The sequence below is a fragment of the Schistocerca serialis genome, chromosome 2, assembly GCF_023864345.2.
Source record: "Schistocerca serialis cubense isolate TAMUIC-IGC-003099 chromosome 2, iqSchSeri2.2, whole genome shotgun sequence".
Classification (NCBI taxonomy): Eukaryota; Metazoa; Arthropoda; class Insecta; order Orthoptera; family Acrididae; genus Schistocerca; species Schistocerca serialis.
This window is the reverse complement of record NC_064639.1, coordinates 445,419,497-445,442,310: the sequence shown is the minus strand read 5'-3', so window position 1 is coordinate 445,442,310 and position 22,814 is coordinate 445,419,497. Positions and strand designations below refer to the sequence as shown.

General features: G+C 42.9%; 1 protein-coding gene across 1 annotated transcript in view; it reads left to right on the top strand.

The window, feature by feature from the left end:
* Nucleotides 1–22,814, top strand: part of LOC126456058 (esterase FE4-like) — a 61,648-nt gene that overhangs the window by 5,716 nt on the left and 33,118 nt on the right. The window contains exon 2 of the mRNA XM_050091813.1: nt 12,233–12,370. Within this exon, the coding sequence (XP_049947770.1) occupies nt 12,233–12,370 (138 nt within the window). The remainder of the gene's footprint in view (nt 1–12,232; nt 12,371–22,814) is intronic.

Sequence of the window (22,814 nt, the reverse complement as noted above, 5' to 3'; positions counted from 1 at the left end):
GGCCATTTCAAATTGTACCATCTTGAGCATCCAACCTACAGCGCGAACATGTCACCCTGCGAAATCCATGTTCTTGGATCGTTGGAACAACATCTCATAGAGAATCACTTAAACTCGGATAAGGAACTGAAGGACAAAATGGAGGGTGTCTCCTGTCACAGCCACTAGAATTCTGGGAACAGGAAATCCTTCGGCTAGTGAAAAAGTGGGGTGGTTGTGCTCAGGCTTCTGGTGCTAACTTTTCAATAAGACTTCAGTTTATTATACCCAACCGCATTACTGAATGCTGACCTGTGAAGCTGAGTGCACGTGACACGGTAAGGGAAGTATTTGAGCGGGGCAGAGACGAATGGGGAATAGCGACGATAAGTGGCGCACATCGAGAAATACACTGGCGTAAGTGACAAAGGTCAAGTTGCTGTGGCACAGTACCTGGGACGAGAATATCGGAAACGACGAAGCTGGTCGGCTGTTCACGTTCTACTGTCTTGAGCATCTATAGAAAATGTATAAAGGATGAAGAAACCACGAGTAGGCGACAAGAAGTAGAACGTCCACACCTCATCACAGAGAATAGGAATCGAAGGCTTCTCTAAAGCCCGACAGGTGGCGTCCAGTTGCAGGCCTGACGACAGAGTACGATGCTACCACAGAGACAAGCATTTCGGAGTACACTGTTCGGCGCACATTCTTGAATATGTTGTTCCTCACCAGAATACCCCACGTGTCCCCATGTTGATCCAAAAGCGTCTGAGCCACCCGGCACAGCTTCCTTCGATTTCCTGAGGTCTCTTTTTGCTTCGTTTCTTCGTTTCTGAGACGTTCTTCTTCTGGTGGAGGCGGGAGCTCGATTTCAGCCACGCTGGCCACGATAGGGCGCGATTGGCAATACGGCGGACGGAGCGATCAATGCAGGGTAGTCGCGTGGAGCAGCTCTGGCCGAACGGAGGTGGCAAGAGAAGTTAGGACGCGACCGCCAGTACAGATACCAGACGGCCAAATCGTTTTGCAGAACTAGAGGGCCACAGATGTTGGGGTCCACTGCAAAGGGACCATCACCTGCCTTGGTCGCGTTTTCACTGCTTAGTGACCTTGAACTTCGGTTATTTGGTGGAGTGGCCATAGTGCTGTCATCCTGGATACGGATTTTGATCCCAGTTACCAACTTGCTTTATGGCTTAGCTGTTTGCTTACAGGTATTCCTGAAAGAATACGCCTGGATGGCGCCGCCTTACTGGCGGTTGTGCTATATTTATTCATTTAATCAGGAGGCCCACCCGGTGTTCTAATATGAATACTTCCCGACATCTTTGGCGTAATGGGTGTGTATCATTAACTCCACCTGTGCACTGTATAAGTTGCTGCCTCCCTTCGAGTTGACTTGTGTTGGACGACTGTTTGGTTTAACCTTTTCATTTGTCGGGTACTTCTTGACTTGTTCTGGGTTTCCATGACACCTCTGTGGCGTTTTGGTTCGATACGGCTGCGTCGTGTTGCGGACCTTGCTTTCTGCCAGTTGCCTTTCAGCTCCCGGTAGCTTGGCATTTCCATATTGACTGTGATTTTACAGAGGCACTGTGCTGCTTCGCACCGGACTTGTATTTTTCTCCCGTTTGAGTGTATTGAAACTACTTCTCGACTATTGGTATGGAACCGGCAGTTAATACACGTCTTAGTGCGTTCTAGTGTTGCCGTCTTGAGGGCCACGCCTTGTAGAAGACGACGCCAGTCGAACGGAGTGGAAGGACGCCCGAACCTGCGACAACAGAGGGACAAAGGCTCGGCAGACGGCTAACCGTATCAAGAGCTACGCAAAGCATTACACATAGTTGGAAGCTTGCTATGAAGGTATACCTTGGTGGGGGCTCCCAAATTTTGCTTTTCCTCCTTTTCTCAAATGATTATGATTTTAACAGTTTTCTTGTTGATTAACTGAAAGAAGTTGTAAAGTTTTATTAAGTGTGGTGGCAACATGAAGAGAAATATTTTTAAACAATCATACACAATTTGAAGTATGTCTTGACTGTATATGTCGCATGTCCCTAAAATGGTTATTTTCTCTTAAATGGTTGGTATCCTTTTTTAAAAAAATATTATTGCTTTTAAATGGCAGAAAGATGTAAATCTGATGGTTAACATTTCTCTTAAGAATACTGTAATAGTGAAATTTCCTCAAGCCCTTCAGTCCGGGTATAGGTTAGGTTACTTGTTGTTTACATTTAAATTATATTTCTTAAAACCCTGGGAAATTTTTAATTGAAAAATCTTGGCTCTTGTTTCAGTAAATTAAAAGGTGAAAGATGTTTTCGATCTACTTTGCCTACCCTTTCCACGTTCCCTTGGCATTGTCTCTTTTTTCTTTAAATTGCTATTATGTTTTGTTTGGCGATGTCAGCATTGTCCGTTATGATTGTAGTATTCGCAGTATCATCGAGATCGGACAGCGGATCAGTGGAATCGTGTCACCTGGTCGGATAATCACGCTTTTTGTTAAATCAGGTCGGAGGTTGTGTTCGGATACGCCGTCGTCTAGGCAAACGGCTGCTCGAAACATGCACTACACCACTCACGCTTACCTGTGGGAGCAGTCTTACGTTATGGGGGGAGATTCACCTGGGCTTCCAGGGACGTGCGGTAGCAATATAAGGCACCATGACAGCTGGGGACTATATGAATATTACCACCGACCACTCGTAACCCCCTTACTCTTGATATCTTCCTCAACATCGATGGCATTTCCCAACAGGATAGCTGTCTGTGTCACAATCGTGCTGCAATGGTTTGAGGAGGATAAACTCACGTGATGTCTTGATCATCAAATTCGTCTCATCTGAATGAGATGATACACAACTTGGACGCTATCGGACCTAGCTCCACGCCCACAAGCCACGCTCCCTTAAATTAAGGAAATTGTGTTACCTGTGCGTACGTATTTGGTGCCACAAACCTCTGGAAGCCAAGCGCGTGGCGAATCCAAGGCAGGCTGAATCACTGCGTCCAAAAGGGGGACGTACACTCTTTTAAGCAAGTAGTCATAATTTTTTGGCTCTTCAGTGCTTATGCCGTTCTTAAATAGCAGCTGCACTGTTGCTGTAACTTCTTGCAAAGTGGTATGTAGGGAAGCAGCGAGGGGTGATATTTGTTTTGGACGTTACGACCCCACACCACAGAAGCATTGATCTTTAAGATGGATCTCTTGGGGACTAAAATTAAATCGCACTGCTCAGAAATGTTGCCCCACATACACTCTGTAATCAAAAGTATCAGGACACCTGGCTGACAATGACATACAAGATCGTGGCACCTTCCATCGGTAAAGCTGGAATTCAATATGGTGTTGGCCTTGATGACAGCCTCCACTCTCGCAAGCATACGTTCAATCAGGTGCTGGAGGGTTTCTTGGGAAATAGCAGCCCATTCTTCACGAAGTGCTGCACTGAGGAGAGGTATAGATGTTGGTCGGTGAGGCCTGGCACGAAATCGGCGTTCCAAGACATCCCAAAGGTGTTCTATAGGATTCGGGTCAGGACTCCATGCGGGGCAGTCCATTACAGGGTTGTTACTGTCGTGTAACCACTCTGCCATAGGCCGTGCATTATGAACAGGTGCTCCATCGTGTTTAAAGATGTAATCGCCATCCCCGAATTGCTCTTCAACAACGGGAAGCAAGAATGTACTTAAAGCGTCAATGTAGCCCTGTGCTGTGATACTGTCACGCAAAACAACAAGGGGTGCAAGCTCCCTCCATGAAAAACACGACCACACCATAAACCACCGCCTTTGAATTTTGTGTTGGCACTACACACGCTGGCAAATGACGTTCACCGGGCATTCGGCATATCCACACCCTGCCATCGGAGCGTCACATTGTGTACTGTAATTCGTCACTCCACAAAACGTTTTTCCACTGTTGAATCGTCCAATGTCTACGCTCCTTACAGCAAGCGAGGCGTCATTTGGCATTTACCGGCGTGATGTGTGGCTTATGAGCAGCCGCTCGACCATGAAATCCAGGTTTTCTGACCTCCCGCCTAACTGACATGGTACTTGCAGTGGACTCTGATGCAGTTTGGAATTCCTGTGTGATGGTCTGGATAGATGTCTGCTTATTACGCATTACGACCCTCTTCAACTGTGGGCAGTCTCTGCAAGTGAACAGACGAGGTCGACCTGTACGCTTTTGTGCTGTACGTGCCCCTTCACGTTTCCACTTCACTATCACATCGGAAACAATGGACCTAAGCGTGTTTAGGAGTTCGGAAATCGTCGCGTACAGACGTATGACAAAAGTGACACCCAATCACCTAACCACATTTGAAGTCCGTGAGTTCCTCGGAGCGCCCCATTCTGCTCTTTCACGATGTCTTATAACTACTGAGGTCGCTGATATGGAGTACCTGGCAGTAGATGGCAGTACAGTGCACCTAATATGAAAAACGTATGTTTTTGTGTGTGTCCGGATAGGGGTGTCCGAATACTTTTGGTCACATAATGTATATCCTGAATCCATGGACGTTCCACGGGAGTGTATTAGGCACTTATCGATTATTTTTTTCTGCTTCTGTCCTCTTGTTACCAACTTTATAAGCTATGAGGAGGGACCGGTTGGTTCCCTCCCTCTTCAAGAAGATGACCATTCTTCAGATTCGTTTGAAGCACCATTTAGAAATGTAAGAGGCCCTTGGAGCTCCCTTTGGTCAATTTTCTGTTTGTTAGCTTTTCGGTTTTCTTTCTACAGCAACGTTCCTTCGGTTGAACGCTTTGGTACACTACTGGAAGAGGTGAGGCTGAGAGGTCGGTTCCTTAAACCTGCTTTGTCACCTCACTCGCGAAGAGCGTTGTCTGCGAGAGGTTCAAGTTTCGGTTCGGGAAAAAGTCTTAACCAGCCCGGAAAGCTCAAAACTACGTACACTTAGCCGCAGAGTGAAAAGTTCTTCATGTATACTGGTTATATGTTTCGCAGTTTCTCGTTGGGTTGCTGAAGGCAACTTCGTACCGCTCTCAGACAACGCTACACCTGAACCGATGAGTGCCACAGAGGCAGCAATGGTCTCACAAGTGCACTGGGAAGAACATGTATTGCTTGTTGGCGCTTCTGGTTTATGTCTTCGCGGTTGTATAAACCTTTGTCAGAGGCATCTTTTATATGGAAAGGTATAATGAAAGAAAGCCCGGCTACTTCATTGATCTGAAAATTTTGTCCACTTCACTATAAGGAACTCTCTCAGTGATTTTGATCTATTGCACTTCCTTTTCTTCCAGGCTTCTTGTTTAGTTTTACGTGTATGTAGCCCAGGATACTCATATGGCCAAAGCGGTACACTGGGCGACTGCCGTCTAGATAAACTTGATGAGTTGTACAAAGAAAATTGAAAATAGCTACAGAGGTGAAACTGCACAATAATGGACACAATACAAAGAGATATTTTACTGCAGTTAGAGACAGCCAGTGTTGTGAAATGATACCATTCCATTAGGTTTTTTTCTTAGCTTTCGATACTGCGTAGCCAGTTACGGGTGTTACTACACTCCTGGAAATGGAAAAAAGAACACATTGACACCGGTGTGTCAGACCCACCATACTTGCTCCGGACACTGTGAGAGGGCTGTACAAGCAATGATCACACGCACGGCACAGCTGACACACCAGGAACCGCGGTGTTGGCCGTCGAATGGCGCTAGCTGTGCAGCATTTGTGCACCGCCACCGTCAGTGTCAGCCAGTTTGCCGTGGCATACGCAGCTCCATCGCAGTCTTTAACACTGGTAGCATGCCGCGACAGCGTGGACGTGAACCGTATGTGCAGTTGACGGACTTTGAGCGAGGGCGTATAGTGGGTATGCGGGAGGCCGGGTGGACGTACCGCCGAATTGCTCAACACGTGGGGCATGAGGTATCCACAGTACATCGATGTTGTCGCCAGTGGTCGGCGGAAGGTGCACGTGCCCGTCGACCTGGGACCGGACCGCAGCGACGCACGGATGCACGCCAAGACCGTAGGATCCTACGCAGTGCCGTAGGAGGCCGCACCGCCACTTCCCAGCAAATTAGGGACACTGTTGCTCCTGGGGTATCGGCGAGGACCATTCGCAACCGTCTCCATGAAGCTGGGCTACGGTCCCGCACACCGTTAGGCCGTCTTCCGCTCACGCCCCAACATCGTGCAGCCCGCCTCCAGTGGTGTCGCGACAGGCGTGAATGGAGGGACGAATGGAGACGTGTCGTCTTCAGCGATGAGAGTCGCTTCTGCCTTGGTGCCAATGATGGTCGTATGTGTGTTTGGCGCCGTGCAGGTGAGCGCCACAATCAGGACTGCATACGACCGAGGCACACAGGGCCAACACTCGGCATCATGGTGTGGGGAGCGATCTCTTACACTGGCCGTACACCACTGGTGATCGTTGAGGGGACACTGCATAGTGCACGGTACATCCAAACCGTCATCGAACCCATCGTTCTACCATTCCTACACCGGCAAGGGAACTTGCTGTTCCAACAGGACAATGCACGTCCGCATGTATCCCGTGCCACCCAACGTGCTCTAGAAGGTGTAAGTCAACTACCCTGGCCAGCAAGATCTCCGGATCTGTCCCCCATTGAGCATGTTTGGGACTGGATGAAGCGTCGTCTCACGCGGTCTGCACGTCCAGCACGAACGCTGGTCCAACTGAGGCGTCAGGTGGAAATGGCATGGCAAGCCGTTCCACAGGACTACATCCAGCATCTCTACGATCGTCTCCATGGGAGAATAGCAGCCTGCATTGCTGTGAAAGGTGGATATACACTGTACTAGTGCCGACATTGTGCATGCTCTGTTGCCTGTGTCTATGTGCCTGTGGTTCTGTCAGTGTGATCATGTGATGTATCTGACCCCAGGAATGTGTCAATAAAGTTTCCCCTTCCTGGGACAATGAATTCACGGTGTTCTTATTTCAATTTCCAGGAGTGTATTTTCTACAGTTGCATTATAATATATACCTTGAGGCACAGTAAAAAGGATCATATTATATTTTACTTTCTAATGGAAATGATTCGATTCATTAGCTATCATTTATATTTATTTCGTTACAGCATCACGACTTGAAGGCACTCTCGTAATAAACACGCATTCTTTCTGAAAATGCAGTTGCGTAACAGACCTTCCTCAAATTTACTAAGACGCGCATTAACGTGATAACATGATAAGCCAGTTATCTACGTGACAGGCTAATTATTTCATCAGACTGAACATTCTATAATAAAAAAAACGAGTAACATCCATTATTGTCATTACAGATTGACTTGGAAGTGTAGGCTGTTTCCTTTTCTTTTTGTCCTCGCATCGTTTAACACATAATTACTGACACTGCCATTTATCTGTGACGACACAGACGGAGCTACTCAGTTAGGTCACCGGCCGCCGTCGTGGAAGGAAGGGAGATCTCGAGGACGATGGAGACACTTCGCTTATTTGCAGTTTTACTCCTTTGTTTAATACCAGTCGCTATATCAGTGAGTACCCTCGTTTACTCTACATAATTCGTTACGTTTCGTACACGGAATTCTGTTTAACAAAATACGCGAATGCGTGAAAACAACAAAAACATTCTATAATCTGCCATCAAAACTTCATATTTACTAGTCACGATGTGTGTCACAGAGAGTTAACTTCAGATTCAGAGATCAGTTTAGAGTTTTAATCCTTAAGGATAACTCTTTTGAACAGAAAGCACTTAGCCAATCTAAAATATTTAAAGGACGGCTTCACGGCGTGTGTTATCTTGGTCAATTCTGCACCCCAGCTTTGCTCTTTTTCATTTCACATTGGTTGTGTAAAGTAAGTGTTGAATTCTGCTGCACAATTCACCAGAATAACACGCAGTCTTCATAGACGTAGTATTGTGCAAAGTGAAAATGCTCTGATGCTACAGGATGACAAATCGTATGCTGTTACGGATACTTGGCAACAATAAAATGAAGTAAGTGTTTTGAGGATTTTATGTCTATTTACGAAACATCAGGAGTAGAATTCGTAAGTGATTTAGGAATGAAAAAATTCGTAGTTCTACTACGAAGTGGGAAATCAGTTTCTGATTACTTTTGCGACATTCACGCCGAAACCGCTAAAACATTTAAAAACACACAGCACTTTGTCCAAAAGGCCATATCCGTATACATCTTACTTACGAAGCCATGGACCACAGGCGTACCCTACTATCAGCTATTACCAGCCGAAATCAGGACTCAAGAACTACTTGGCCATTGTCAATCGTTCTACCTGACAATGGCCAAAGACTACCTGGTCGAAAACATAGAGGTATTTTAAACACTGGATGCCGCGAGAATCCCGAGAACAGTTTATTCGACCACTTAGCGACCGAGGGCAGCGGCGATTGCGTTGAGTTGTCGGTGCTAACAGACACCCAACACTGTGTGGAAATAACCGCAAAAATCATCGTGGACGTACAACAAACGTATCCGTTATGACAGTGTGGCCAAATCTGCCATTAAAGGGCTATGACAGCACGACATCGCTTACGGCGCCTCTCCTGGGCTCGTAACCATTTCGGTTGGACCCTAAACGACTGGAAAACCGTGGCCTCATCAGATGTCCGATAACTATTCGATGGGATTCATGTTAGACGATATGGGTGGCCAAATAATTCTCTCGAATTGTCTAGAATGTTCTTCAAACTTATCGCGAGTAACTGTGGCCCAGAGACATAGCACATTGTCAACCATAAACATTCCATCGTTTTTCAATGAATGGCTGCAAATGGCGTAGTAAGAGTAAATGGCTGAGATGTGGTATTATCGGCACACTCTTGACATTGTGGATCTCGGAATACTGAATCCCTCAACGATTTCCGAAACGGAATGTTCCATGCGTCTGGTACCAACTACATTTCAGCGTTCCGTTAATTCCCACCGTACGACCGTAATCAGGCCGGAAATCTTTCCACATGAATCACCTAAGTACAAATGACAGCTCCGCCGCCAATTAACTGCCATTTTATACCTTGTGTACGCGCTACTACCGCCATCTGTGCATTACATATCGCTTTCCCATAACTTTTCGTCACATCCGTGTGCAACCACCCGCTCGACTGAAGATCCGTCCTTAAAAACTGGAAAGTTGTGCACATCACACCAAGGGCGCCCATACGATAGTTAGTGTGTGTGTGTGGGGGGGGGGGGGGGGGCGGCTTTTATGTAGTATTTTTAATATTTTGAATGACGAATGGCAAATTGCAAGTAGCCATGAGAAACTTCCAATTTCGACCCTGTTGAAAAGCTGAGTATTACCTACTTTCTTGGAAGAACAACACCTGATTACGCTATACTTTTCCTTTTTTTGAGAGCCGTGTACGCCCTTGCGTCTACGAATTTTTAAGAAACGAAATAGGAGAAATAGGGATAATCTGTAGATTTAGAGACTCATATAACTAACGACGATTTAGTGCAGCATTTCGGAACATATTTATGTTTTGAACAACTTCGAAGGAAACAACACACAAAACCGGTTCAAAAAATATCGTTTTTCTGAAATGTAATTAGCTCTTTATTCACATAAATTAATGAGTGCTATTGGCAGGGGATCTCAAACTGATTCCGTATTCTTAAATTTAGAGAATGCGTTTGGCATCGTTGCATACAACTGACTTCTAATCAAACTGCGTACCCGTGGGGTTGAACGGCTGGAATTGTTATTTCCTGTCAGAAACTCACAATTCGTAGGAGCTGAAGAAAAGTCTTCGAGTAAAACAAAAGTGATACCTGGCGTTCCCAAGAAGGTGCCATAGGCCCTCTTCTGTTCCTAAGCTACATAAAAGATTTAGGAGACAATCTGACGATCACTCTTACACTGTTTGCAGATATTGCAGTTATTTACCATACGGTAATTGCAAAATAATTTAGACAAGATGTCTGTATCATGCGAAATTTGGTAATAACGAAAGGTGTGAGGTCACTCACATGAGTATTAAAAAAAATTGGTTAAATTTCTGTAACACGACGAAGCATACAGATCTAAATGCTGAAAGTTCAACTACACTACTGGCCATTAAAATTGCTACACCACGAAGACGACATGCTACAGACGCGAAATTTAACCGACAGGAAGAAGATGCTGTGATATGCAAATGATTAGCTTTTCAGATCATTCACACAAGATTGGCACCGGTGGCGAAACCTACAACGTGCTGACATGAGGATAGTTTCCAACCGATTTCTCAGGATCTATGCACCCAAATTGCGTGAAAATGTAGTCACATGTCAGTTCTAGTATAATATATTTGTCCAATGAATACCCGTTTATCATCTGCATTTCTTCTTGGTGTAGCAATTTTAATGGCCAGTAGTGTAAATACCTACGGATTACAATTACGAATAACTTAAATTGAAATAATTACATAGAAAATTTTCTGAGTAAGGCGAGCCAAAGACTGTTTTATTGGCAGAGCAAGTCTACTAAAGAGACTGCCTACACTGTATTTGTCCGTCCTCTTCTCGTGTAATGCTGCCCGCTATGGGATCCTTACCAGATAGGATTCACGGAGGGCATCGAATAAGTTCAAAGAAGGGCACCTCGTTTTGTACTATCGCCAAATAGGTGAGATAGTGTCACGCGTATTATACGCTAGTTGGGGTGGTAATCATAAAACAAAGGCGTTGGTCGTTATGGCGAGATTTTTCCCGAAATTTCAGGCACTAATTCTCTCCTCCGAATTGGAAAATATTTTATTCACATCAATCTACACAGAGACAAACGATAATCGCAATAAAGTGAGAGAAATCAGGGCTTGCTTGAAAAGATTTAAGTTTACAATATTCCACGAGCTGTTCGAGAGTGGAGCAGTTGAGAAACAGTCTGTCGGTGGTCTGAGGAACCCTCTGCCAGTATGAACGACAGAATAGTTATGCGGATGTAGATCTTGGAAAAGAGCTGATCTGTTGAGCTGATTTGTGCCTATTAATGAAACGAGAGTCTTTCCACCTGAAAAGAGGCTAATCAAAGCAGTGGGTGATGGACGGTGGACCTGCTGCAAAGGACCAAATTATGGAGGAAGGCTATCTCAATACAACTAAAACAATGGATGACGTACTGTCAGTCGCTCTTTTGCTGTGCTTAATCTCTCACCTTCCTATTTCAATAAAACATCGCTTCCTATATCAGCTACATAGGAAATTTGTAAACAGCGCAAATAAATATGTTGTCGAATAAACTGTTCTCCAGATTCTTGCGGCATCCAGTGTTTAAAATACCTCGAGTTTTCGACAAAGTACGCTTTTACTCTTTGGCCAGTGTCAAGTGGAGCGATTGACTATGGCCAAGTAGTTCTTGGTCAAAGGTTCGTGGCATTTTGATCACTTGATACAGCACGAGACCCTACGCTCTTGCAAAATATCTTACCGTCCTCTGTCAGGCGTGTATACATGTCTAGATGGCCCTCTCTAGTCGTCTTCTTCAGTGACAGTTTAAATCTACTGTTTCATCATTTACATACACAGATAGCAATGATGAAACAGCAGATTTAAATTGACACTGAATAAGACTAGAGAGGGCCTTCTAGACATGTATACACGCCCGACAGCAAGGCGCATATGGTACAAGTGTAAATTTTCATGGTGTATTGCAATTTTTCCAGTCATGTCGATTTGCATTGCTTTTGTGGATGACGATAGGCTATTCTCTTCCAGTCTTCTACCACCAGGAGATTATAAGGTATGAGAGACGATTCTCAACACGTCGCCAACCATTTGAACTGACACAGACACAAGCTCATAATCCTCAATAAACATTTATCAAAAAATTTACAGCATTTATACCGTAACTACTGAAATTTTGTTATTTATTTTCTCGACTTTTCTCTTGTTCTCCTCTCATCAGAGGCTGAATTTGAGACTTTTTATGAAACAATGTAACTTTCCTCACAGTCCACTAATATGCAGATAGGAAGTTTCGGAAGTTTTCTTCTATCTCCTTCGTTCCGTGACAACACTTCCGCAGCGTCCAATGACCATTTCACCTTTCGTCCTTCCTTATTACCTAATCCTCTTCCAAAAGCTCTGATGATAATGCACAGACACTCTCCTAAATACCTCATGCCTTAAAGACAGTTCACTATTCCTTTATTGGTTTTAGAATGATTCCCTATACTCTTGATGAGCCTCCAATTTTCAGTTTGATATGTTCAGAATGCTTATTAACATGTTCATTATCTTCTTTGCTTTCTTCTTAAATCTTTTACAGGCTGTAGAATATGTTACAGTCGACATAGAAGAAGGCACCATCAGAGGTCGGATGTTCGAAACGTATACCGACAAACCCATGTACAGATTTGAAGGTATTCCGTATGCAGAACCACCAGTTGGAGATCTCCGATTCCAAGTAAGTAGTTGTCAATATCTGCTCAGTGCAGCTCGGAGAAGCACAACTACGGAATGTAGAAATCACAATCTATGCACATATTTTGTAGGATGATTTACACATAAAACAGAAAAAAGTTTCAAATTTTATGATAATATTGCCGCGAAGACTTTTCACTATCATCACGGACACTACCTTTTGATAAGTTAATAAGTATGTGACACAAAAACCGTTAATTGTTTTGACTATACAGATATTAAACAAATGATGAATTTCTACAGGTTTCTACATCCCACCACGCAGTAAATACGGCTGACAGCCTTCATATGCAACCGCGCAATACAATAATTGTAGATTTATCCGATGTGAGAAAATTATATGTAACATGGTTTCACTGGTCAAAGCAAAGAAAAGCTATTTTTATTTTTAGAATTTCATGAATGTAAGAGAGTTTTAAATGTTAAAGTTAACTATAAAATGAACCTTGAACGTAATCTAATACACAACATTAAATTTGATAAATAGTTTCGTCGGTTCACACAAGCATTTCAGACCCGAAAGAACAAGCAAATTCAGGTAACTGCTTTAGGTAAAACTGACTTAAGTAGTCTTTAGGAATACACATATTTCAAGATAAAGTAACGTACAGATACTAATGTCATACCAATTGGGGTAAAGACATTGTGTCAATGTATGCTGTAAAGTTAGACTGCACTGGCTGCATATCTTGCTACTACGTAGGAAAGGAAGCAGCTATCAGATGAAGGTGAACCATAATGAATTTTACGGCTTTACAAAAATAGGGAAATAATAAACATGAATGATGTATAATCCTCATATCAGAGACAGCTTCAGTAAAGTGCTGGCTATACCAACGAGATAAAAAAGGGTAATTCTAAACCTGTGGCAATAAAAGAAACAGTTTCATTACAGATAATGAATATGTACTCTGCTTATTGCAACTTATATCTTCTGTGCTGGTTATTTCATTATTTGTCATTATTTGTAATGAAACTGTTTGTTCGGTTTGTCACCCTCCATCAGTCATTTACGACTTCGTATTAGCTTTCCCTATACTGTCGACAAAAGTTTCTATTTAGTCGTTCTGCCTCTACGATACCCCGGTACTGTTTCCGATTCAATCTGAAACTCCTCTGCTTCTTATAGCGCTGTGCGAGGCCCTCATTTAGTACTCAAATGTAAAAGCGTCCATCACTGCTTCGTGATACCTAACAAATGCCTTTGCTTTCCCTGTTCAAGCGCAATGTGGTGATCTGTAATAACTCCACGTTGATCCAGAAGTCCAGGCTTACGGCTGCCACTAGATCATCTATAAAAAAACAGTATATTGTCCCTTGCCTTGCCCAAAAACTGGGGTATCCAAACTATCGGCACCTGATTCTAATGAAGGAGTGGTCAAACTGAACGGGATCCTATCTTCTCTCATAGCAAGTAGTTTACATTTCATCTCTGTGTTATCCACCTTCAACTGTATTACTTGATTTATCAAAGACTCAACTGCCTCCCACTCGAAAACACCCTGTGTCTCGAACTCTGATATAGTGGGATCCTTATGCATCAAACCACCACCACAATAACAACATAAGCAAACTATACCACAATGACAACAACAGCAAGAAACACACAGAGAAGACAACAATATCGGCAACTGCAATATCAGCATATAAATTCCACGCTTTACACCTAATCATAAGCGACCTCAACTCAGTGCGTTCTTTTCCAAAATGGCCATAGTGATGCCACGTATGACACACAAGTAGTGCTGACTCGGCACGTGGTGCACTGTGGTCTAACAGATTGTACTGCGTGCACCTCACTAATTGCGAGTAGTACTCTATATTAATTCACACAATAAGACAGCCGATTCCTCTGACTTCACACACTCCACCTTCATGATCCTATGACAGTCTCGCCTTGTATTCAAATCCCTTGCACACGAGCCAGTAAAAGGAGAAAAAATAGTTTGTTCTCATGTAACCTTCCCACTGTATGACTCTTTATGAAATTTAGCCCGCCTTTACCTCCCACTCTATGAAAAGTCTACATATACCAAAATTATGTACCCACATACTGTTATCCAACTTAAATTCCTATGCTAATCTTTAACTATACAGTACCTAATTTGAATTGAACTGTAGCGGTTCTGAATACAGCTTGTCTTTGTATTAAATGAGCAACTGAAGTAAAATTATTACCTGGCCCTAATCAGAATTTCCATGTGCCTCGTGTCTAGACAACACTGTTGCAGGAATCTCGAAAGCACAATAGCAGACCACAAGCAGGCAGCAGCTAAGTTAGATTTATATTTTTAAATAAAATTTCCAAACCATATTCAAGCTGTTGCATACCATATGGTACAATGTGGTAACGCGTAATGATAAACCTTCCTGAAACAGTGGAATGAGGTGAGTAACTATTCGTATGAAATGGTATTCCAAGGCAACGATTTTAGAATGAAGTATGAATGCAAAATGACACAGAAAAATTTCGCATCATCTTCACACATAACATTGGTCTGAGCAACACTATGCTTAAGAAAGCGAACAATGATTTGAAAACGGTACAGTGTTAAGAGAGAATTTCTATAAAAATCAAACAGCTTACTCAGTTTATATCTTAATACATGATTCAGTGAAGTGGGATGATCTCTCTCTCAACTCTGAGCAAGTTAACTAGCTGACAATAATTCCGACAAGCTGCGTAGTGCTGCAGTTTTACCTCAGACTTCTTCTCTTAAAAATAATACTAATAACAATACTCAAAATTTATATTCTTTTCGCCTTCCAATATATTCATCACATTCATCCTTGGTGTCCTTTACAATAAATCTTTCTTCATCTAAAAGATACAGGCACAAGTCAACACAGCACTACTGAATACGTCCATCACCTACCACATTTCAACCAAGAGTGTATTAGATTGAGCAGAGGCAAAGACTGGGGCACAACAAGACCAAAGATTACTTAGCAGTAACGTAACTTGCTCTCACTCTGACGTAGACATCAATAGCTTACAAAAATCAAATTGACATTTCCACCTTACTCACCTTCCTACTACCCGCCCTGATAGCCGTACATGTTAAAGCGCCCGCTTCTGGCGTGGGTGGATGCATCGCCCCCGGATCGAGTGCGCCCGGCGAATTCACGCTGAAGAATGGTGTGCCAGCCCACCTGCATGTGCTTTTTAGGCAATTTCTCACGATCCCCTAGGTAAATATCGGGCTGGTACCCAAGTGTCGTCTCAATTACACGATTCGCAAACACTTAGAAAATTTTCGGCCAGTTTCACATAACATTACAAGCGGGCAGTTGTGATACAAGTCTTCGGTTCCATGGAGTACAGTAACGGGCTGGTCAAAGGAAGGGCATCCAGCCATCCCTTAAACCAACCATGGAAGGTCCGTAAATAATCATGCTGAACCTGCACCGACACGGGACCACGGCACTGTTGCTAGCCGCGCTGGTGATTGTGGATCCACCGGTGGACATCAGAATTCGGAGTTGGTTGACGTTAAACGGCCATTTCTATTACCAGGTATAGCGATCAGAGGTGATCTGTATGGTGGATGGTGGAACTGGGCTTTCATAGGTCAAGAAGCCAGTAGTTCACCAACCTGGGCGAAGAAGCAGTGGAGCAGCAGATATGGAAGTTTGGTTGTTGCCCGAAGTAGTGTGGTAAAAAGAGCTCTTTTGAACGTTTATTTTATTACACAGCAAACGATAACACTAGTGACGACTCCCAGATGTGTCAGTGCCCCCCTTCCCTCCCCCCCCCCCCCCCCGCCCCACCTCCCCCAAGGAGTAAGCTGTTCAAGATAGGTGGGGAGTTGAAGCCGTCAATAACCGGCTTGTTGTTACCGGTAGCTTCCAGGGTCTATCGGCCGGTGGAGTCGATTGCGTTAGTAATTTAGCAAGGACGCCGACACCATCAGCGGTTCGAAACCAGCAATGCAGTCTAGAGTCCGTACACGGCAAGGGCAGGGTGCGCAGTATCACACTGTGGGCCAAGTGTGGAGGGTTCAGCTCCCAGCAAGTAGGCCTGCCCGCGCAAGCAATGGAAAGCAGTAGCAGAGTTTCACCGCCCAAGCACAGCTGCGCGCCTAACACAGGTTGCCAGGGCAAGAGGCTGGCAGCGACGGTAATAGCCAGGCCGGTGGCCCACCAGTTGATGCCACTAAGTCAGCGGCATCAGACTTATAAGGAGAAGTCCTCACCGGTTATGTAGGTTAAGACACAAGTTATCACACCCTGCAGACATATATCCTGCTGAGCCCTCGTTTGCAAGTTGCTGAAAAATAAAAACGGAATTTTGCATTACGCACAATAGCATTGAAGAAGTAATATCATATTGAGCATTTGCTTGTTGTAATCTACAGGGTTAGGCGTCGACGTGAAGTGGGTACGTATCTCGTCAGGTACTTTAAATTTTTATCGAAATTACTTTGATCATTGTTTTTATTCACTTTATTGTTTTAGATTTAATATTTTATTTTTATCCCTCTGTCGCATCATTTTAATCGTCATATCAACTTCTTCATTTACTCTCATTATTTTTCATATCATTCTTTTTCCGTTAGAAATCTTTGTTCATGTGATTTTAATTAATTTTATGCGTTAGTTTCGATTTAATTTGTTTCCTTTTATCATAATGTTCTTTTCGTCCATGTTGTTTCATTTATTATTTCTATTCCTCACTCTGCTTGCATTTTGTTCTACTTATAATCTCTTCTTTCGTTTCAATCTTCATCTGCATTATTTCGTGCAAAGTGGAATAGAAATTCAGAATATCTTTTAAACGTTTGTACGACGATTAAGATCCAAAAAGGCGAACATCTTGTAACGAAATATACATATATGAATATACTGTACGGTCAATATAAATAGATTACTTCCTCATTTGGTTTTTAGCTGGTAGATCAGCATTTTAAAATACTCAAATATTATAATATAAATATAATTAAATTCTCATTCACAAAAATTCCGAGCGGAAAAAGAATACTATTAAGAACAAATGAAAACAAATGAAAAACTTCATACAACGATTAAAATGATGTGACAAAGGGACAGAAATAAAAAATTGGATTTAAATCAACTAAATCAATGAAAATAACGACTACAGTCATTTCGGCAAAGATTTAAAAATAAAAAAATGTTAAAAACCTGGCGGGATTCGAACTCTCATCCTTTTGCACATGAAAACCTTACCCTATGTATCACACCACACTACAGGCCTATAATTTATTTTCTTTTTCAATGCTATTGCGTCTCACGCAAAATTCCGAAGTCGTCGATTATTCGCAAACGAGGACCCACCAGTGTGAATGATTGCAGGGCATGATACCTGGGATCTTAACCTACATCACCATACAGATGCATTCAAAAATTCGATCCGACTGCTGGGATCCTTTCTTCATTAGGCCAGATGTTAGGTCCGTGGTTACCAGGGACCAAGTCCACAGGTAGCGTCTTGCTGGCCACGTCAAGTCAAACACCAGTCTGGATTTCTCCTCGAAGTTGATGGCTATCAGACTGCATGCTTCGTGCTAGAAATCAGCAGTATTCAGGCAGGTTTGACTCGTTCCTTTTTTTTTTTTTTTTTTTTTTTGCCAAGGCATGGGTTGCTATCACATAAGCCACAACAGAGCCTCGGATCAGATCTGAAGCTATCAGGTCATCAACTTCACTGCGACTCTGCGTTTCTGCTGCATGGATGATACTGGAACTCTGGTCCCTCTGCTGACCAGGCTATGTGATAACTACCTGACGCCGTTGTGATAGTACGTGTTATATCAGCAGGTCGTTCCTGATGTAAGTTCACCTGGATAGCCATTGCCTGACCAGCTTCAATGAGATTCTTCATCAACAGTGGTGATGACTTGATTTTATTTATCCATACCCAATAAAAATGCCGCGCCACAACAGTAATCACATATTTGAATTCGAGTTCCTACAGGCTATTTAAAATCTTTATACACTAAGATAACAAACCATGGGATGCGGTATCACGTACACAAGGTATAAAAGGGCAGTGCACTGGCGGAGTTATCATTTGTACTAATGTAGTTATGTAAAAAGGTTTTCCGGCTTGATTATGGCCGCGCGACGGAAATTAACAGACTTTGAAGGTGGAATGCTAGATGGAGCTAGATTCATGGGACACTCCATTGCGTAAATCGTTAGGGAATTCATAACTCCGAGATCCACTGTGCCAACAGTTTGCCGAGAATACCAAATTTCAGGCATTACCTCTCATCACGGACAACTCAGCGGCCAACGGGCCTTCACGTAATGACCGAGAGCAGCGGCATTTGAGTAGCATTGTTAGTGCCATTGGAGAAACAACACTGCGTAAATAACCTCAGAAATGGGCTATGGCAGCAAACGACCGACATGAGTGTATATGTTAACAGCACATCACCTAAGGCGCCTCTCCTGGGCTAGTGACCGTATGAACTGAATCCTACGCGAGTGGAAAAGTATGACCTTGTCAGACGAATCCCAATTTCAGTTAGTAAGATCTGATGATACGGCTCTAGAATGGACCCAAATTGTCAACAAGACACTGTGCAAGCTGGTGTTGGCTCGATAATGATGTTGGCTGTGTTTATATGGAATGGACAGGGTCCTCTGGTCTAACTGAACCGAATATTGACTGGTAATGGTTATGTGCTGCTATCTGGAGACGATTTGCAGCCATTCATGGACCTCATATTTCCACACAACAATGGAATTTTTGTGGATGAGAGTACGCCATGTCACCAGGATACAATAACTCGCGAATAGTTTGAAGTACATTCCGCCCATTCCGAAGGATGTTTTCGCCACCCAGGTCGCCCGACATGAATACCGTCGAAGATTTATGGGACAGAAACGAGAGGTCAGTTCGTGTACAAAATCCTGCAAACTACACTTTCGCAATGATAATAAGAGGGCTTTAGAGACGCGGGGCTCACCATTTCTGCAGAGGATTTCCAGCGACTTGTTGAGTCCATGCCAGGTCGACTTCCTGCACTACGCCGGGTAAAAGGCAGTCCGACACGACATTAGGAGGAATCCCATGATTTTTGTCACCTCAGTGCACACTTCACCACAATTTCGTAAAGTCCACAAACATAAAACCACTCCATCTTGTTTTATTATTCACAAAGATCCTAGCTAGCCTAAAAGAATCAAACATCCTTCAGTTATTGGTGTTTCTAAACACGCCTTTATGCGTCTCGGTTTTGAGAAACGGATGAATACTGAGTAACATTAATTATTCTTTTATCTAAGAGCGTACAGTATGAGGCCATTCGACTGAACCAATGATTTTCCCACCTGCGTGCACGCACGCAGCACACAGCTACTTGGACCAGCCGTGTAGCGACTCAATATCGGTGCATCGATCGCATGGTGGTAGCGGCTTTACACGCTAGTGAAATAACCAACAGGCACAACACCCGAGAACCGCTCGATTATGTGATATCGATGTTACTGGAGAGCGAAAATCAGTTCACTACATGCGAATGGAGAAGGAATATGGTTATGGGAACAGGGAAATAGTTATTTCTGTTTTTGAATTACATCATTTAGAAAAGCTATACGTCTCAGGATAAGGAGATAAGCGAGTAGCCTTCTAAAAGAGGAAGATTCGAAGTATTGTGGGTGACACCACGGTATTTTAAGCTAAGGACTCTAACGCTAAGTGGTACATTAGGACGAACTGTATCGAAGAAAATGTCCATCTGTTCTTTGGCAAAGAAGAGACTTCTCCAGCAATACTACACCTCTGTTGGCGTGTATATTTTTGGGAGAGCTATTCCATGCCACACTAGCTTGCACATTGAGTCGCGCCATCTGAACTGTTCGCGTCGATATGAGCAGGTAGTTGCAGACTGGCAATAATGATTCATGAACTACTGTTTGTAATGAATCAAAAATTCTACAAATATCCACTTGTACCGATATCTATATTCCTGTGCGCTAAAAATCTAAAAATAATTAGTTTTTGTGTCATTACTTTATTTAGTTCCTCCTGATTAAATTTATGCCTTATTCATCGAGAAACAAGTTCTAGAAATCTGTTTTATTTGATTTTTGTGTTAAGAGTCCGCAACTAAATGTTATCTCAGTTTTTGCATGCTCTAAGATTTATGCACTTTCGAATTGAAAATTTCTTAAGGGACGGTAGCTGATAGCGTGCAGTAATCTCAGTGAAGAAGTTTTCTTGTATACAGTGCCATGTTACAATTCAGGTTTCTAAGTAAGATGTATATTCAGTTAAATGTGATTATTTTGTTGAAGTTGAAATTGTTTTCGGTAGTGATACTTGATAGTCTATTGATAATGAGTATTTTAGCTAATAGAAAAAGTCGATTTCAAGGAACTCTTTTCACAAAGTTACAGGGATCATGCGTATCTCGAATTTGTGATCGTACGGGATGTGGAAATAATTTTTTTTTTTTTTTTTTTTTTTTTGTGGCGGTGAAACATTCAAGACACAATCCGATTAATGCCTCACCAAGAAAGCTGAAACACTCTTCTGGGCTCACAAATACAGATATATGTGCCGACTGTGGTTATGTTATGGCGAAATTTTCAATTCTCTTTGAGTACATCTTTGTAGTAGTGTTTGTAGAGGTTACGGTAACATTAAGGCAGCAAAAATTATCCGAATTGCTAATGATATTGTCATTATTTATACCAACTGCAACAGTGAGACTACATTCTGGACCTCTAAGACCCGCAGTGGTACCGTATTTCAGACCAGCTTCAGGTAGAAGCGTCCGCTGAATACAGTTTGTATGTTGTACACAGCATCACAGAAATTTTGTACTGTTGTGGCCTTACAACCGCCACCCACCAGAATGCGTAGATGCACATAATTATTTGGATGAGCTGTGCAGTCCGTGGTAATTTCGGCTTTTAAAGCTGTTTCCACCGAAGTTAAGGAAAGGAAGGAAAGTTGCGCAAATATAGAGTTGTTTTTGTAGAGGGCTGCCAAAAGGGAAGCCACAACTCAAAAATTTATATCTCTGCAGTACCGATTGTGAATAGTGACAAATTTACTTACTTTCGAGTACACACAAGATATTTCCGTAGCTGTGTGAAGAAGAAGTGGAAGAATGAGCGAAAGATGAAAGTACTGCGAAACTTTTCAATAAATTCGATAAGAAACTTAGTGTCTGTTAGACACATTTCTTATGACGTGATGATTCTAACGCCTACATAAATAGGGAATGGACACTCGCTTACGAAAACTATGACAGACTATGAAGAATACAAATTTCTCGTGTGGAAAATGTACGAAGTGTAGGCTACCAGATAGAGTTATAGAGACTGCAATATTATAGTATGATCACAGAAGTAATGTGAAAAATTTACTGGAAATGCCATAGATCAGAATATTACATCGATATTTGGTGCAACAGGTCACTAATCACGACGCAAGTCAGGAACACTGAAGCCACTGGTACTTCTAAGTTTCACAAAACTGTACTACCTGCTTCTGTTTCGAATGCAGTAAAGCCAGTAAATCGAGACTTACGCTATGCAGAACTACCCAGGAAATATCTGAAGGCAGCAATCACAACTGAAATGAGCAATTCACTAATCTCATCTGGTTTGAGATTCCTAAAATTGTGTTTCTTGCCTTCAAAACAGTGATGGGGGATACATTAAATGTAGTCGCAAATGCGAATATGGACAACCATCAGCTGTAGAATGGAATAACAACGAGAATGTATGCCGGACCGGAATTCGAACCTGGATTTCCCTCATATCGCCAGCGGTCCCCTTACCATTTGGCTATTCGTGCACGAGTCGGTGCAAGACCCAAACTTCCATATATCGTCAACCATGCGTCTGTAACCTGTCCCGTAGAGGTCAGACATTTTACTTGAAAGTCGTTTTCCCGGTGTCATTTGATAAATACGATATTGCAGTACCTGTGTTATTCTGAATACGATGTAAAGTTCCTTTGGACATTCATGCTCGCATTAAGTGGGAAGTCCGGGTTCGAGTCTCGAGCCGGCACAAATTTTCACTATCGTCATTCCATTCTACAGCTGATAGCTGACCATATCGCAACTGCGAATACATTTAACATATTTCATAACTGCTGTAGTCACAGCATGTCCAAAGGAACTTTGCATCGAACTCAGATTAACACAGGCCCTGTAGTATCGTATTTATGGAGGACGTCATTGATGCTGTAATTTCATTTAAGGATGATCGTCTAGGTAAACTGCAAATACTAAAAATCTTACGCTTTTAATCTAATATCAGTGCAGTCGGAGGTCCTCAGACACCACCCATTCATCGCATACAGATGGCCAAGTGTAGCATGGGCACGTGGAGACTAGATTAAACAGCAGAGACACAAGGATACCAAGAATAAGAAAGTCAGAGACTGGATTAAATACCAGAGACACAAGGATACCAAGAAAGTCTCAGGCGGAAGTGGA